The 18,397-nt window shown below is 40.6% G+C and overlaps 1 protein-coding gene across 1 annotated transcript; it reads left to right on the forward strand.

The window, feature by feature from the left end:
* Positions 1-3,913: 3,913 nt before the first annotated feature.
* On the forward strand, positions 3,914-4,783 carry LOC142859711 (vomeronasal type-1 receptor 4-like). Its single transcript, XM_075990034.1, has one exon. It carries the CDS (start codon positions 3,914-3,916, stop codon positions 4,781-4,783), a length of 870 nt encoding a protein of 289 aa, XP_075846149.1.
* Positions 4,784-18,397: the final 13,614 nt, after the last annotated feature.

The following is an 18,397-nucleotide window of genomic DNA, read 5'->3' on the forward strand; positions in this document are numbered from 1 at the left end:
CAGCTCCGATAAAGGAGGTAACAAGAACATGCTACAGCATGTTGAGCCTTTGACTGCAGCCAGATCCTCTGTTCTGGCAGGATACCAAGAAACATGTATGCCCATACTGTTTCAGTGCATCTATGTCTTATATCAGAATGGAACACTGACAACCCATGGAAGCTCCTTAACTTTCCCCCAAATTTCTCCTCCCTGTGGAAAATATAACGTTCCCTTGTGTAAAAAGGTCAGGGTTGAGATGTATCTTCTATCATGAGTACATTGCTAGCTCCCTTTTCACTGTCTGACTCTTTCCAGACTTGGTCTCTTTTGTATTCATTCAGTGGATTCAAAGGCTTTAGCCCTCCTGAGGGCCTCTTTACCAGTAGTCTATTGGTCTCTTTTGTATTCTTTTTCTGTACCTACTAGCTTCCTACTGCAGCAGAAGGAAATGAATACAGAGACCCACAGACAGACATTACGCAGACTGAGAAAATTTGAAACACTCAGTCCTACATGGGATGTCTTTATCAAATCATGTCCCAAAGAGCTACGAGATTTTAATGGAAAAGGACATAAAAACATGTAAGAGCAAAGAAAATTCAAGACACCAAGGAAACAAGACTGACTAAATCAGCATGATCAAGCTCATATAAACTCAGACACTGAGTCAGGCAAGCACATGACCTGCATGAGTCTGCACCATATTCTTTGCTTATATATTGTAGCTTCCAGTTTAGTGCTTTTATGAGATTCCTACCTGTGTGAATAAGGGGGTGTCAGTTTCTGCGACTTCTCTTAGGGTCTTCATTCCTCTTTGTTTGTTTAGTTCCAATTTGATGTGTTAGATTTTTTTCTTTCATAGTATATTATATTATGCATCTCATACATTATATTACATTATTATATTTTTATCCCTTATAAAACTTGTGTGTTTTGGTGGTGGATTTTTATCTTTTCTTGTTGTGTCTCTGTGTGTGTAGTCCTACCTGTCTTGAAACTAATTCTGCATACCAGGCTGTCCTCAAACTCATCAAGATTCACCTGCCTTTGCCTACCATGAGCTGGGGTTAAAAGTGTGGACCTCCATTGCGTGCTTGGCTGCCTTATTGATTTCTTTTTTAAAAATTATTTATTTATTTATTATGTATACAATAATCTATCTGTATGTATGTCTGCAGGCCAGAAGAGGGCACCAGACAGATGGTTGTGAGCCACCATGTGGTTGCTGGGAATTGAACTCAGAACCTTTGAAAGAGCAGGCAATGCTCTTAACCACTGAGCCATCTCTCTAGCCCCCCTGCCTTTTTGATTTCTAATGAAAGACATTGTAGTAGGAAAATCAAAGTTATGAATTAGACACAAAAATATTTTGACTGGGCACACCAAAATTCCAGGAACTGTATTAAAGAGAGATCTCTCACTTCAGAAATAGATAAACTGGATTTGGTCACATGACACATCACTTAATCATGAAATAGAATGATGTAAACTTACCTCAATGGTGTACGGAAGACAGACATCAGAATTTCATCATCCATACTGGTCTCCAGGGAACTGAGCAGATATCAGCAGCTATAAACTGCAACACTTCAATTAGAGGATAGCAAGAAACTTGAAATTGTTTTTGATACCTGACATCTGGGGAAAAGATGCTCAGAAAAGTTTCTACCTGCCTTATGAAAAGTTGTGTACCCATTACTACTGAAGGTGAAAAGGTAATTGGAGGTCTGTTGGGAGGTGAGGTCACAGAATAATATACACATATCTCAGGCACTGGTGGCTCCCACCAGAATATGTCAGGGACCATAAGACTCTGGCTGTGAGATTGTCATCCTAAGAAAATAAACAACACTTGGCATGCACTCATAGAGTCTGTGAGACAGAATCCACAGAGCAAAACTCATCTGCAGACTCCAGCTAAGCAAGACTTCCAGAAAAGCAACTTGGAATTAAGTAGCATAACAAAGCCAACTGGCAATTTAAGAAAAACCTGAATGAAGCACAGACTCAGGACACAGGCAAAACGAACATGAGGTAATAGACACAGAACACAGTCTCTGATGTTCTTATCTTTATCAATCCTCCACTCATTGGAATTCTTGTGATTTTTTTTCCAGCACATACTGAAAGCTGGAATGCAATGTTTTAAAATTGGTCTACTGCTCAGCAATGATCATGGGAATCCTTCCTGCTGATAAGTTGATTCTATATATTCCTGGGAGATGCTTCAGGGAGTAGGAGGAAGGTAAATGAATCATGGAATCCTGTGTGAAAGCATATCTGCATGCATGTGCTTGAGCAGAAAATCTTAAACTCTGACCTATGAGGCCATTGATGGAGAGAGAGACTGTATTTACCTCAAAAGCCAAGTATTCTGAGATTGTGATGCAGCTACTGCCCTCCTAAATCATAGTCAGGGACCTTGACATAAAAATCACCACCATTGTTTAGCAAGTTAGACGCTGCCAGTCAGATGTGGACCATCGTGCTTTTAGATCATTCTTCCTTAATTGATATAAATAAACATACACATATATATGTATCATATATATTTATAATATACTATCAAATTAGTCCAGCATATATATTTGTGTGTACATTTATATGTTAATTGACACATATGTGTATATATGCATATATAGTATATATTCTATATATAATGATATAGAGAAGCAAATTGACAGTTTGCTTAGATATTACAATCTAAGTTTAATTACAATGTGAATCTAATGGTTTTTCTAATGAATGCTGTATTTTATTTATTTATTCTTTAATAGTAAGAATTGGAAAGTTGAGGTGTATTCCCTTTACTTTTCTTTTGTGTGTTTGATATTATGTACATCTGTGTATCACATGTGTGCCTGGAATACTTAAAGTCCAGAAGAGGGTGTTGGAAGCCCCAGGACTGTCTGAACAGTCATTCATGCTAGGAATTGAACTCAGGTCCTTTGGAAAAGCAGCTAGTGACCTTAACTAAAGTGCCTTTTGTACAACCTCAAATACTTCAAGGTTTACAAAGCACAAATCTTGATGCTGACAAAAGACAGAGTGTATGCATAGTGAACATACCTTATGTTTGTGATCACAGATCATTGCTCAGGTACCAATTAGCACTGAAATATGTCATCAGATTCCGAGTCGTACTGTGTGTGTGCCACACACTTTTATTACGTGTTCTTTTTTATTGAAATTAAGGAAAAACATGTGAGTGTGATTGGTTTCCATTAGGATATTATTTTAATTGTTTTTAATAAATATAAATAATCCATAAGGCAAATGCAGCTATCTGAAATATGGGACAATTTTACACTGATGTATATGATTTCTCCTGACACTGGTTCCTGTAGAGTTATAGTTCCTCCTGTACATTAAAATACCCAGTGTTCTCTAAGAATAGGTACTCACTCATCCAAGAAACAGTAACACACACGGAAACAAAATATCCACTACAAAACACACAGCAATAGTAATTTTGAAAAGGTATAAATGTATAATAATCAAACCTAAGTATCGGGATGTTCATTTTAAGTACTGAATTGAATGGTTTTACAAGTAGTTGGGGATTCCAGTAGCCTTACTGTGGACTTTATGGACTTGAAAGTCCTCACTTTATCATTAATCAATCATGAATTTACAAATAATTGACTCAGATGATCTTATCTCACTTTTCCTCATCTGCATAACTGGAGTCAGAGCAGAGGATTCCACACTGTGAATATTGACTAAACTGTATTACCCTATATTCAAAGTTAGAAGTTATACATTATACACTCTCTTTTAGGTTATAATGCCACTTTTTGATTAGCTGTTTAAAAAAAATCAAAGAAGGATTTTGCATTAGTCTTATTATGGATATAGAACACAGTATATAGCATGCAGCCCATGCATCAACTTCACATGCCATGATCCTGAGACCACAAGAGTTGACATTATGGAAGCCAGTGATATGGTTGTAAGAATGATATTTTTATCACAAACTGCAATTGGAGTCCTGGGAAACTCCTTCTTAGTCTACAACTATCTTCTGCTTTACTTCACTGGGATCAGGTTAAAGTTCACAGATTGGATTCTGCAGCACTTGATTGCAGCTAACCTTTTAACTCTTCTGTCTAAAGGAGTTCCCCACACAATGGAAACCTTAGGTTTGAAAGACTTCCTCGATGATTTTGGTTGCAAACTGATCTTCTATCTTCACAGAATAGGGAGGAATGTGTCTCTCAGCAGCACCTGCTTCCTAAGTATCTTCCAGGCTATTACCATCAGCCCAATGGGCTCCAGATGGACATGCCTTAAAGCCCAGGCTCCCAGTTACATTGTTGCTAGTGTTTACATAAGTTGGATCCTGGCCCTCATAATAAACATTGATTTTCCTATGTATATAACTGCGAGATTGAACCATAGGAATATGACGAATCTGAAATGGTTTGGATTCTGTTCTGCCACTCGTCATGACAAAGCCATTGACATTCTCACTGCAGTAATACACACAAGCCCTGATGTGCTTTTCGTGTTGCTGATGATTTGGTCCAGTAGCTCCATGGTTTGCATCCTCTACAGACACAAGCAGAGAATGAAGCACATTCATAGAAGCAACTTGTCCCTCAAATCCTCTGCTGAGTCCAGAGCCACAAAGATTATTCTGCTCTTGGTGAGCACTTTTGTCTGCTTTTACGCCCTTTCTTGTGTTTTACAAATTAATCTGACTATTTCAAATAATCCAGGATTTTTCCTGGTAAACATGGGTTCAGTAGTCGTTGCAGGTTTCCCAACTGTGAGTCCTTTTCTGCTGATCAGTCATTAAATCTGTGAATCTCCCCTGTGTTTTGCCTGTGCAGGGAATAGAACATTCTAACCATATCTGTAACATCAAAATTGTGTGTTTTTTTAAATAGTGTAAATATTTTATTCAATCATGTATATATGCTCAATCACGTCCTAAAAGCAGATAGTATGTATTCAAGAACTAACATGTACACATATAATATGTGAATATATTATAAACTATATATTTCCATACTCTATATTGTTTTGTGACATTGAGAATATTAAATCAATTTATATAAATTATGAATTTGTCACAGTTTGTAAAACAATGGTTGATTTACAATCTGTTTTTGGAAATTTGTCTTGCTTTTTTCTACAGCAACAGAATAAAATTTGCTGGACAGTTTTTTTCTTAGCTACTTTTCTTGCCAAATCAAAAATTCTTAGTTAACATAGTCAAATATTATTCGTTGCCCTTATTACACTGAACAGAAAATATTAAGAAACCTGATAGGATTTAGCTATAAAAGGACAGTCTGCATGTGTGTGTAATAATGGGGATACTAACAGACAATGATATGCTCTTATAAACATTTGTATAATACTTTTCTATGTTGACTTCTGCAAATCCTTGACTTTTTTGAGCCACCATATTTCCAGATATATTGTAGTAAGATTGAAAATGAAATTTTAAGATTACATATGGTGAAAACTTCCTATATGAACATATATGCATATGTGATATATAGTGTTCTGTAATTTCATGTCAACAACATAGTCAAATCTGTGTGCACGCTTCCTTTCACTGGATTGTTTAGCTTGCTTTATTGGAAGCCTTCAGGTCACCTGCCTAGGGTTTACACAATCTACTGTGAGCAGAACCCTTCCACATCAAACTTTAATCAAGGAAATGTCTGCAAGTCTGTCCATATGACAATCTGTTGGGTGCATTTTTTTTCAGTGGGAGTTCTCTTTCTCCAAATCACTCTTTTTCTCGGTTCTCCACTCTTCTACTGAGATTATATAAATTAAGCTTTCATGATTCTACATATAAGTAAAAATGTCTCACTGCATTTATCCATCTTAATTCACATGGTACCCATCAGGTAAATCTGTTTTGTTGCAGATGGAAGGACATTTATTTCAAAAATTATATATAATACTCAACTGCATGTGTGTGAAAGGTTACAACTGGCTGGCCTGTCTCATACAAACCCTATAAGACACTAAAATTCCTTTCTTGAAAGAGAGAATAGAAGAAAGGAGATGGATAGGCCCAGCAAGGGTTGGTCTGTGTACAAAGGACTCCACATGAGAAATCCCTTACAATAAATGGGAGGGTGCAAAACATCATCAACTTGGAACTCTTTATCTTAGTTTGACTATACAGAGGTAGACAGGATTTATACACTTCTTTGAGAACCTTCACCTTGACTAAGATGGGTTTGGGGAAGGTGGAATGTAAGCATTGCCCTGAAATCTGAGGTTTTGAGAATTTTAGATCTTCCAGTATGCTGGAAACCTACCACTGAACATCCAGTCTCCTCAAAGGTGCTCTTTCTTGCTTGTGAGCTACTCCCAAAATTAAAAGCTATATTTTGTAAAAAGATAGCTTCTATCATTAATTTCTTGCCGTCTCTTCAACTACAATGTTATAGTTTAGAAAGGAAACAATATTGAAATGAATCTGACTATTGTAAGTTGACCATAAGGGAAGGGATTAATGATTGGCAACAATGAGCCTTGACCTCTAGCATGCACGTCATGACCTCCTGCATCCTCAGTCCTATCTCTCTGCTCTTTTCCCTTTCATCTCCACAAGACAGAGAGGATGGTCCTTCCAGCACATGAATTACAAGATGAGAGTGAACCACACTGCAGCCAGATATGTCCACCTACATCCAATATCAGTCCATAGCAAAGAAAGTAAATGTGCCATAAAGCTCTTTCCCCAAACTCACAGTGGTCTATCACAACTGTGGTCAACATGTATTTTCAGAGACCAGAACTTTTTTGCTATAGAGCTAAAACTGTGAAAAACTGAAGTTAGATTATATTTTAACATGAGGCAGATAATTGAAAATTAGAGGACTGAATGAGAACTTTCAGACTACTTTTTACCATCGTCTTCACTGAAAGCATTATTTGTCAACTTTATTATCACATCCTAAATTTTGCCTCATTTCTCTGCATTTTAGCTTTCCCCTTATGCTGAACTTCTAAAAACCCTTCAATAACATTCTCCAATAATATTAGCTCACAAACAACACTTCTTCCCTGTAATCAATGTAAATATTTTTCCTCTGCACTTAAGTTTGAAATGAACTTAGGGAAAAACTAAAGGCATTAATTACCCTAAAGCTCCTACCTTAAATCCCTTCTTTTTCTCTTGATATGTGCACACCATAGTATTCATTCCAAAAAAATAAATAAATAAAAATCTACTCAGCTGCGTGCACCCAAATGGCCACAATTAACTTTGATGTAGCCTTATCTTCATGAGACAAACCCTAACTTATGACACCCAACTGATTAAGAACCAGTCCCCACCAGAGAGATTCTACTTTGTCTTATTATTATTGTTTGAGATGATTCGGAAATAATTTCTTTGTTGTCATGGTGTTGGCACATTTCCCAGCTACATTGCTTTACAAATGCTTTAAAAATGGTAGAGTTACTCTTGAAATTTAGAAAGCAGTATCCCCTTCCATTTTTCCTTTTATTGAAGATAACATTTTTCATTAAATCTATCCTGACTATAGTTTTTCCTCTTTCTACTCCTCCAGTTCATCATATCTCAATTACAGGCTTGAGATTAGGGGAGTTCACAACATGCTTGCTGGTGGTGGGTGTTCACTACTATTGCTGTTATTATTACTTAATTGACACAACTTAGAATGATCAGGAAAGAAGAAAACTTGAGATAGTGCCTCCATCATATTGGTCAGTAGGCATGTCTGTGGGCCATTTTCTTAGTTGATTATTGATAGAGGAGAATACAGTTCACTGTGAACAGCAATCTCCCTAAGGATATCATGTGCTAAATAAGAATTTAGGTTGAGCAAGTCAGGAAGAAAAAGAAAACCAGCAAGCAGAATTCTGCTACAGTCTCTGTTTCCATTACTGTCTTCAAGTTCCTGGTCATGCTTCTATCCAAGATGGACTTTAAGCTATAAGTTGAAATAAATCTTTTCCTCCACATGTTCCTTTTGAAGATGGTGTTTGTCACAGCAACAGAAAGTGAACTGGGATGAACAGTTTCCATTTAGAATGTTCCCTCTGTAATTGTCAGATATACTGATGGGATAACAAATTATTGGCAATTTTTAAGTTTTATTTATAATGTATACAGTGCTCTGCCTGCTTCCAGAAGAAAACACCAGATCTCACTATAGATGGTTTTGAGCCAACATGTGGTTGCTAGAAGTTAAACTCAGGACCTCTGGAAGAACAGCTAGTGTTCTTAATTCGGGAGTCATTTTATGACTCCAGACCAAAATTGTCAACATTTTAGCAAAGCCCAAAATATCTGCTCTGGTCAGTCACCTCAGACCATGTTTGTGTCTGAAGATTGTACCATATCTGGGATCAAGCTGCTCAGGGTGTTGGGTGCTGACATTTAAATCCATAGAGACATCCAGGCAGGGGCCGCTACGTAGGGCCACGTGTAAATCCGTGGCCATCTGGAAGCCAGGATCTTGGGTTGTGTCCATGGCTCCAGTTGCTACCAAAGGCTCTGCAATCGCATAAAGTCTGATCAGTCACCTGGAACCAGGGCTTTGTTGATCTGGGTGGTCTCTGCAAGCACTAGGGCTGTGGTAGTGTGTGGCCCTGAGCTGCTACCAAGGGTCATGTCTGGGTACGTGGTCCTATTGAAGCTTGGGTCTGTGGTGATGTCCACTACTTGTGTTAAAGCAGGGGTCATTGAAGCCATGTTGTGCTGATTCGGCCCTGGATTTCACTGATCCTGGGAATGCTGGTTCTGCCCCTCAATGGAAACCATAGTAGGCAAGCTAGCCTGACCCCTCAGTAGAGTTCAACTGGGAAAGATGATCCTATCCCTCATCATAGGTGTTAACCATACCTGGGATTCACACCTGAACTGACCCTGTGATCAGGGACACAAGTGAGTCAACCATGAAGGAATGAGGACAGGGGAGCATGAAAGCTGACCCACTGCCACCCACTAATCTGCCATGTGGAGGCACAAGTGAGGGAAAGATGCCCTCCCTCCTCTGCCCCTCACTACCTATGACAGGCAAGAGCCTTGGCCCCAGAGTTACAAGAGTGAGAGAAATGGCCCTGCCCTACCCGCTCTATCACACAGGAGATTGGACCCTGCTCCCTGCCTGGACAGTACAATACAAATGACCCTGTTGTAGGAGATGCAGATGAGACAGCTCTGAAGGTATGAGAACAGGAGAGCTAACCCTGCCATCCCTTTGCATGCCCTCTATAGCAATCATGAGAGAGGGCACTGCTCCTTGAGTGGACAAAATAATAGAGCTGCCCCATGTCAATATGAGTGAGGAGCACCTGAGTTTGAATGTCCAAGAAGAAGAGAATTGGCGTTGCTTCTTGCTATAGACTGTGTTGGATGAGGTAGCAGAGGCAATACTGGAGACCTTTTCTGGGTTGTAATAAGGGAAAACTAGCAAACTAACTAGCCAATCTACCAACCAGGCCCAGAACCAGAACTATGAGTTAGTCCACCCCAATATCCACCTCATTTATGAACTGTTGGAGCATATGAAGGGGACAAACTTACAGATCTGTATAGCAGAATCTCCATGGCATATGACAGCAACAGGATATCCAAGAGGAGCCCCAGGTAAAGCCTGAACATAAAGTATCTTGAGTTTCCAGTAATGTCTTAGGAGCTTTAGTTGTCTTGAAGATCAATATCCCAGAGAAATTCATACCTATCCATGATATGTGGCATTTACTTTCCATATTTACATTTTTTTTCCAGTATATTAAAGAAGTACACATCAGATCTGGAAGTCCCTCTGAGGATAAGAAAGATATCCCTATAAGGAAAGAGGCCATTAGTTTATAAACAGAAATGGTTGCTTCCATAGAAGTCCTCTTTACAGCATGTTTCTGAATAAGCTAGTCATATTTTACTATGAAATTTTTATGGGTTCTACTGTGTTATCAGATTGTCTCTATATCTCTCAAGTCTCTGTTGATATTAACTGCTCCAGGATTATTTTACATCTATGAGTCATAGAAGGAATCTCAGTACTCGACAGCAGGCAAGTAAATAAATTTCAACAGGTGTTAGTTATCTTGCAGCATTTAGAAATGTTCAAGTTCATAATCCTAGCACTTGCAACAAAGTGGCAATCACAGGCTGTTTCTAGAAACTCCGAGGCACATACTTGGGTTAGAAAACATGGCCCAAACCAAGGAGAACAGAGGTTGCAAGGTATCAAGACAAAAATTACTTTTAAATTTGGTTGAGAGGGATAAAATGCTGAAATGCACCAAAAAACGAGAAACAATAAATGCTATGGCACAGAAGGAATCATGAATCTGGGAAGAAAGCTGAAAAAGTTGGGTTCTGAGCAAGTCATCTGCACTCTAGTCCACTCCCATGCAATACCTGCTTGCTTCCTCCAGGGTGATGGGTGCCATGTTCTTTTGTGACTTAACCCTTGCAGCACTGAGCCAGTCCCCCTTACATTCCTAAGATCTGTATGTACGGATTGTTATATGTTCTGAAGTGAAGTAGGCTCAGAGTGGATCTTCCAAAGAGTACATTTCAGATGTTCTTTCAAAGCACGGGATTCCTGCTTTCAGAAACATGAACTTTGCTTCTATGGTTGTCTGAATGAGAAGGACCCATCATGTTTCATATATTTGAATACTTGGTCACCAGTTATTGATACTGTGTAGAAAGGAATAGTGTTTGTGGCTTGGGGTGGGATTTGAGGTTTCTTTTCTTTTCTTTCTTTCTTTCTTTTTTTTTTTTTTTTTGGTTTTTGAGACAGGGTTTTGCTATAATTTTAGAGCCTGTCCTGGAACTAGACTAGGCTGACCTCAAACTCACAGATATCCACCTGCCTCTCGAATACTGGGATTAAAGGTGTATGCCACCACCGCCCAGCTGGACTTTGAGGTTTCTAAAACCCTCACTACTCCCAGTTAGCTCTGTGTCTTGGAGGGACCAGCCTCAACAAAAATACCTCTTGCCAGGGTAGAGACGTGGGAATTTAGAAATATAGTAAAGAATATAAAGACATGAATGAAAAAAAAATGAACCATAGAATAGTATTGGGAGGGAATTCTAGTAAGTACAGGAATTCTCCCGCATTTAATTTCCAATTGTTTTAAATACCCCTGACATTAAAAGGTAGGAGTTAAACAAAATACTGCATTAACACAATAGAAGGAAATGAACATGCCAATGGAAGGTCACTGGCTATGTTCATAGCTAAACATTCTGCTGCAAGGACAAAGAAAGTCATCAAGTCACACTCACAACCTAGACCAAAACATTCTGTGGGCAAACCACTCCCTGTGTGGGATCCAAAGTTATCTCCATAAAGGGAACTGGATCTTAGTTGGATCCTTAGACTCTTGTTTGAGGTAGGAACACGTATACTTCTCTATGCTTGAATACAAGGTCTGGTTATTAGTCACATCTGTTAATAATAATCTGGATAGAGCAAATCTATCTCTCTGACCTAAATCTAGATGGGACCTTTGTTTGAGGTTCCTGCCATGACTGTTCTAGACTCTAAAGCTATGGATCTTATGTAAGCAAGTCCGTGGAAAAACTCTTTATTTATCTATCTATCTATCTATTTATTTATTTTTATTTTGCTTTTCTTGGAGCAGGTGGTATTTGAGTCCGGGTTTCTTTGTAAAATGATCTTGGCTATCCTGGAACTCACTGTAGACTGGGCTGGCCTTGGACTCAATGAGATCCACCTTCTGCCTCTCAAGTGTTGGGATTAAAGGGGCATGCCACCACTGCCCAGCCAAACACTTCATTTATAAGCTGCCTGGCTTGTAGTATCTTATCAGAGCAAAAGAGAGAGAGAGAGGAAAGAAACAATAGGCTACATATAGGGGAGAATATGAAGTTTTCACCCATCGGAACTTGAATTATTGACCTTAATACTGTGCTATTTGTAGCCACACACACCCCACTTTCTGCTATTTTCTGTTAAGTTGGGAGTGTAGCCCCCACCCCCTCGCATCCGCCCCAGCCCCAGGCCTGGGAGCTATGTTGGTCTGGACTCCAAATCCTTGCAAGCCAAGTCCTGACCCCTTCTTGGGGGACAGGTCAGGACCACTTCCACAGGGTATTTAAGTTAGTTCCCAGTGCAGTAAAACGTGGTCTCTTTTCTCTCCCCCAGGTGGTCCCATTCACGGCCTCCTGGTTCCTTCTTGGGGCCACCCAAGAGCACAGGAATTCCATTAAACCCGGATTTTTTTTAATTTGGCTTGATTGGGATTTTTGTGTCAGCAGAGAGCTTACATTAGGAAAAATACCTAACATCTTGGAAGACCCACCCGGTAGGGCAGCCTTTCCATATGGCCCTAGGTCACACCTCGAAAACCCACTACTCCACAATCTGAGCTCTCCACGCCAAGTCAAACCAGCTCCTGAGGAACAGCAGCTGCATCTTGGTGTATGATATAGATTGTCTTGCTTCTTGTCTATGCTATAGAGTTTTGGGGGACCCATTCATAATTATGAATTATGATTTATGTTTCTATAATTCCCTTGGCCTGTGTTTTCTTTATTGTCTCTATTTTAGTTTTCAAGTCCTGAATAGTTTCTTTCACATGCTTGATTTCTTTTACTTGGTTTTCTGATGTCTTCCAATTTTTTGTTTCTCTTTTCCTCTATTTCTTTAAGGGAATTTCTCATTTCTCTTTAAGAGTTTCAAACATTCTCTTGAGGTTAATTTTTAGGTCGTTTTCTTCTGCTTCATCCATATTTGGTTATTCAGGTCTTCCTGTTGTAGAGTCTCGAGGCTTTACAGGTGTTGTGTTGCTCTTTGCGGTGTTGCATGTGTTCTTACCTTTTCTACTCATTTCCTCTAATAGGTGTGGTTGGGGCTGTCTGAGATTCTGTTGAATAATCTTCTAGGTGCCAGTGAATCCAAAGCTTAGATGGTTGTTCCTTGTGGTAGTCAGTGTCACATTTCTAGCTACCCCCGTTGGTTACTCTGCGTTTCTGGAGATAGCTCAGGGTTCCTGTGTTTTGCTCTGCTCCCTTGGAGTTTGCTATCTCAGGTGTACTTTGGCCTAGGTTGTTGGCTTTGCCCTGTTTCTGTAAATCCTGGTCTGGATCCTCTCCTAAAGAACTCTCTGGCTTGGAGTTGGACCTGAAAAGGTTTCTGGCTTTGGTCTACTGCCCCAGAGGTCCCATGTTTGGGTATGCCTGGAACCGTAGAGGACCTGCTTACTCCCTCAGAGGTCCCAGACTCACACCTGGACCCACAGAGGTTCCAGGTTCCTGCATATTCCCTTTGATATCCAAGACCAGAGGTTCTGGCTCAGGGCTACTCCCTCTGAGGTCCCAGACTCAGGCCTGGCCCTGCCAAGGTCTCTGGCTCCTGCCTATTCCCTAGGAGGTCTCAGGTTCACTCACACCCAGACTGGCAGAAATCCTGGCTCAGGTCTAGTTCCTGGGAGGTCCTAGGCTCATGCCCAGACCCAGCAGGGTCCTGGCTTAGACCTATTCCCGTGAAGGTCCCAGATTCACGTCCAGACTCTCAGTGGTCTCTGGCTCTGACTTACTTGCTCAGTGGTTACTCCCCTGTACCTGTTCAGGTGGAGATCACTGACTCTGGATCTGGTTGCTGGCTCAATCCAGACCCACAAGTGTCCTGGGACTGGGTTGGCTCCCAGGACTGGGTTTGCTCCTGGCTTCTTCTGCCAGCAGAGCTTGCTCCCTCTCTGACCTAGGTAGCTGGTTCAGGCCCCACTCCAATACTGGTGGAGATCGTTGACTCTAAGTCAGATTGCTGGCCCAATCCTGATTTGCTCCTGTCTTCTGGTCCCACTGGAGCTTTTTTCCTCAGATCCTCTCTAGATTTTTAAATTATTAAAATTATTAAGCTTTCTTTTTGTTTCCTACCATAATTATGGCCAACTCTCATCTTTATTTCTAGCCACATCCATGCCTATCTTTAGATTGTGGCTTTTATTTTTTTTTCAACGATGCAGCCTATTTGAATTTGCAACTGTGATGTTCTTGCTGGAGATGATTTCTGTATTTATCCTGAGAACACATAGCATGGCCCTTGAAAGTACCTGGCATGAATGAAAAGGAAACATGGAACATGCAACAAACCTGCTTAGGAGTTTAGTGAGGAGGGGTGTACAGGCCTGATGGAGGTCAGTGTGCAGAGAGAGAGCTGAAGATGGTGCTTCCAGCTTTTAAAGGCCCCCTAGCACATGTGCACAGGAGAAAGGATGATGTGGCTGCACCATACACATATGACGAGCACACACATGCACGCAAGGACTCATGCAGCTCTGTCATATGTAGATGATGCAACCACGCTGCACGTGGGTCACGTGGGGTAATTTAAGATTCCTGGGGCCGTTATGTACATCTGCTTGAGGGCTTGTCTGCACATGCGTGGCATTGGAACCCAGAAGTGTCATCCATGTTGTGTGGCTAAATCATTACATTCCACCCTTTTGTTTCTTATAAAAATTTGTGAGTTTGGGGTCTTTTTTGTTTTTTTTTTCAAGATAAGGTTTCTCTGTAGATTTGGAGCCTGACCTGGAAATAGCTCTTGTAGACAGGCTGGCCTTGAACTCACAGAGATCTGCCCGCCTCTGCCTCCCAAGTGTGGCATTAAAGGCATGCACCACAACTGTCCAGAAAGTTTGGGGTCTTTAGTTGGTGGGAATGAGGCATCATAATGTCTCTTGTGACTGCTTCCTGCTGATTTTGTGGGCATCATCAGGTCTCTCGAGAAAGTTTTTTGCTGATTCTGTGGGTTTCAGAGAGTTGAGATTCTTGACCACAGCCTGCAGTGGCTGATTATTTTTGTGTTTTTTCCAGGCTCCATGGAACTAGTTGGCTGGCAGCTTGGACCTCACAAGATGTTAGAAACACAGAAAAAAAATTGTCTGGAAAAAAATTTTAGATCCTGGTGATTAAGGCAGGATAGTCCCAAGAGAGTAGCTAGAGGGGTTTTTTGGGAAAGGGGTGGAGGAAAGAATTTTAGAAGGACTTATGAGACCAGGAATGATAAGGGAAGAATTAAATTATACTTATTCTGGGCAAGTCTGGTCCGTTTAAATAGGTACAATTGGCTTCTGGAGCTTATAAAAGAATGTTTGAAAAGAAATTTTAGATATATTAAAAGCTGCTGCTGTTGCTGCTGATGATATAGTGTTGGAATGGAAGACAGTGGGGATGAGGGAGGAAAAGAAGAGGGCATTATTAGAAAGGGGAATTATTATACCCCTCAATGTTTTACCTGAATCAAATCTTAAGGCACTTGTTCTCTTTAGTATCATGGTATTACCTTAACATCCAGAAGACACTGCTGCAGTCCATGATAAACCTGTCATGTTAAAGTCTGCTTTGTGAGTTTTTGAAGTCTGGGGCTATGAATGTCCCCAAGCTCATTAATGTTTCTTACCACCTGGGCTCTTGGAAATCTTTGTACCTCTGTCTCTATGTTTAATGATGGTTCCTGTAATAACAGCTGAGTTGTTATCTGTCATTGGAGATATAAAGAAGTTGGTAAAGCAGATAGGAAAGAGAGGAAGAGAAAGAGTGTGTGGAGTTTTTGGCACAGGAGGGTTGAGTATGGTGATGAAACTTTTACTTTTCTGGAACTTGAGAAAAGGTGACTGATCTTGGTTTGCTCTTGAACTTAAGGGAACAGTGCTCTGTTTGAGTTACTGTATATGAGGGGGTATCTTGAGCTGGAAGAGTATAAGGTTTAAGGTGAAACAGGTGTATCCAATGAGAGAATCCCTTGAGCTTGGCAGCTTTGGTAGTTACAAGAATTACGTTAAAGAGACACTGCTATTTAAGGGTAAGGGGTAAGGTTGTTGGTCTGGGAGAGAAAATAGTATTCAATCTCCTATTTTAATCGGCAATGGGCATAAATTGTCATATGGTTAAGGTGTTGAGTAGTCAGTAAGGTCCCATAATAGGAAGCAAAGATGGGATAACAGCGGAGTAAGCAGATGATCAGGAATGGGAGAGGTTTTGAGTGAGAGGCCAGGAGTTAAAACCAGCCACCCATATATGAGTTCAAAGGGCGAGATTAAAAGACAACTTTTGGGGAGAGCCCTAAGCCTAAGAAGGGCCAGAGGCAAAAGTTTTACCTAGTTGAGGTGAAACTTGTGTGACATTTTAACAATAACATTTTTTAAGGAATGGTTAGTTCATTCTACCTTCTCTGAAGACTGAGGGTGTTATGGGATATAAAAATGCCAGGGAATGTTAAGAGCCTTAGATAAAGTTGAGAGATCTGCGAAATAAACTCTGGGCCATTATCCGACTGAAGAGGGGTTGGGATTCCAACAGCAGGGATAATTTCTGAGAGAAGAACATCAGAAAATATCTCGGCTCTCTTGTTAGTGGTGAGAAATGCTTTAATCCACCCAGACATGGTGTCCACCAAAACCAGGAAATATTTAACTCATCTGAATGTGTGCATATGAGTAAAATCAAGCTGCCAGTCAGTTCCTGGAAGGGAGCCCCTGTTGTAGTGGATGGAAAAGAGGAAGCTATGATATTTGATTTTAGGATATGACTTTGACAGGTTTTACAATAGGCAGTGATAGCTTTTAAGAACTCTAAGTCCTTGGAACTTGGTTGGAGGTGAACCTTGACAAAATAAAACAGCTTTGCAATTAGGATAAAAGAGCTGATGTAGGTAGGACAGAATTTGCCGGGTGTCAGTGGTGTCTGGGAGAATGTGGGCTGTACTGTATGAACCACCTGAGGTGATTGCGGTAGGTTTGGGCCCTTGAATAGTGCTGTTCTAGTTGCTTGGTCAGCCCAGTTATTTCCCTTGGAAATAATCTAACTTTCAGTCTGATGAGACCAACAGTGTATAATTCCTACAGCTTTGGTGAGATAGGAGGCTTTTAATAAGTCTATAATGTAGCCTGAGTTAGTTATGGATCCTCCTTTCATCATAAGAAGCCCACGATCCTTCCAGTTAGATGTGTGGGGCAGGGGGATATGAAAGGCATATTTGGAGTCTGTGTAAACATTTAAAGATTGTCCCTTTGTTAAAACTGGAAGGCACAGGTAAGAGCTATTAATTCTGCCTGCTGATTAGTGGTATTAGCATGGAGTGCCTGTGCCTTCACCATCCCAGTATCTACAGTATGTCATAACCTGCTCTATAGGTCCCTTCACATAAAATGGAGCTGCCATCTGTGTACCAGGTATAAGTGGCCTGGGACAGTTTACCCTCCTGTATTTGTAAGGGGTGGGACAATAGATCCTCTAAGGTTTCTTCTATGCAGAATTGAGATGGGGAATAATTAATTTAGGTTAAGATAGGAGATTTGAGATATTAAGGGGTGTGCAGATTGAAAAGTGAGTGAGGCATCTTCTACTAGTGCCATCTGGAGGGAAAGAATTCAGGGAGGAGATAAGGTGTGTAAGCCTTTGTAAGTTAAGGGATGGAACAGACTGTGGTGGGAGAAGACAGTTGTGGGTGACCCAAAGGTTTTTTGACTCATGAACAAGAAGCTTGGTGGAAGTTAAAGCGCGTATGCAGGGTGCCCAGCCCTGAGTGGTGAGGTCCAACTTCTTTGGCAGGTATGCTACAGGTGCAAAAAAAAGGTCCCCACTTGTCTTAGGAACCCAAGGGCATAAACTTTCTTCTCTGTTACATAGAGGGAGAAGGGACAAGTTAAATCTGGCAATGAAGAGCTGGAACCCGGATAGGGGCTTTCTGGAGTCTCTGGAAGGGTTTAGTAATGGAATGGAGAAGGGGCTCTTGTAGAGAGCTGAAAGCTGCCTCGTATAAGGGCAAGGAGAGAAAAAGAGGGGATCCAGGAACACAGGATGCCAGCTATTCCTAAGAATGATAAAACTTCTTCTTTTGGAGAAAGAACTGCAAGGGACTGAATTAGCTTTTTTTCTGTCTAGGGTAATAGCTTTTTGGGTTGGGGTAATAGTTAATCCCAAGTAAATGACCTGAGAGATAGACAGTTGGACCTTAGAAGGTAAGACTCTATAGCCCTTTCTGGACAGGAAATTTAGAAGAGCAGAAGTATCGGTTTTGCTGATATCCAAGGATGGACTGTAAAGTAAAATATCATCAACATACTGTACTAGTTTAGAACATCAGGGAGAGATGGCTGCTTCTCTTGTAAATATGCCCCAGGTCAATGTCATGTCTACCTACGTTCAAGAATTATTGTGTGTTGGAACCCTGAAAGCATTTGATTCTCTGCTTCTGATAATGTCACCTAAAGTTTTAGTTCCCTATAACTTCTTTTTCTTCTTCTGATAGTTAAGATTTACTCTACATGGATGGAGAGATGGCTCAGTGGTTAAAATCACTGACTGCTCTTCCAGAAGTCCTGAGTTCAATTCCCAGCAACCACATGGTGGCTCACAACCATCTGTAATAAGACCTGGAGCCCTCCTCTGGTGTGCTGGCATATATGGAGGCAGAATGTTGTA

The sequence above is a fragment of the Microtus pennsylvanicus genome, chromosome 1, assembly GCF_037038515.1.
Source record: "Microtus pennsylvanicus isolate mMicPen1 chromosome 1, mMicPen1.hap1, whole genome shotgun sequence".
In the NCBI taxonomy this organism is placed as follows: domain Eukaryota; kingdom Metazoa; phylum Chordata; class Mammalia; order Rodentia; family Cricetidae; genus Microtus; species Microtus pennsylvanicus.

Excerpts from the sequence above, each read along its gene's own strand:
- LOC142859711 (XM_075990034.1), top strand. The coding sequence starts at position 3,914 with ATGGAAGCCAGTGATATGGTTGTAAGAATGATATTTTTATCACAAACT.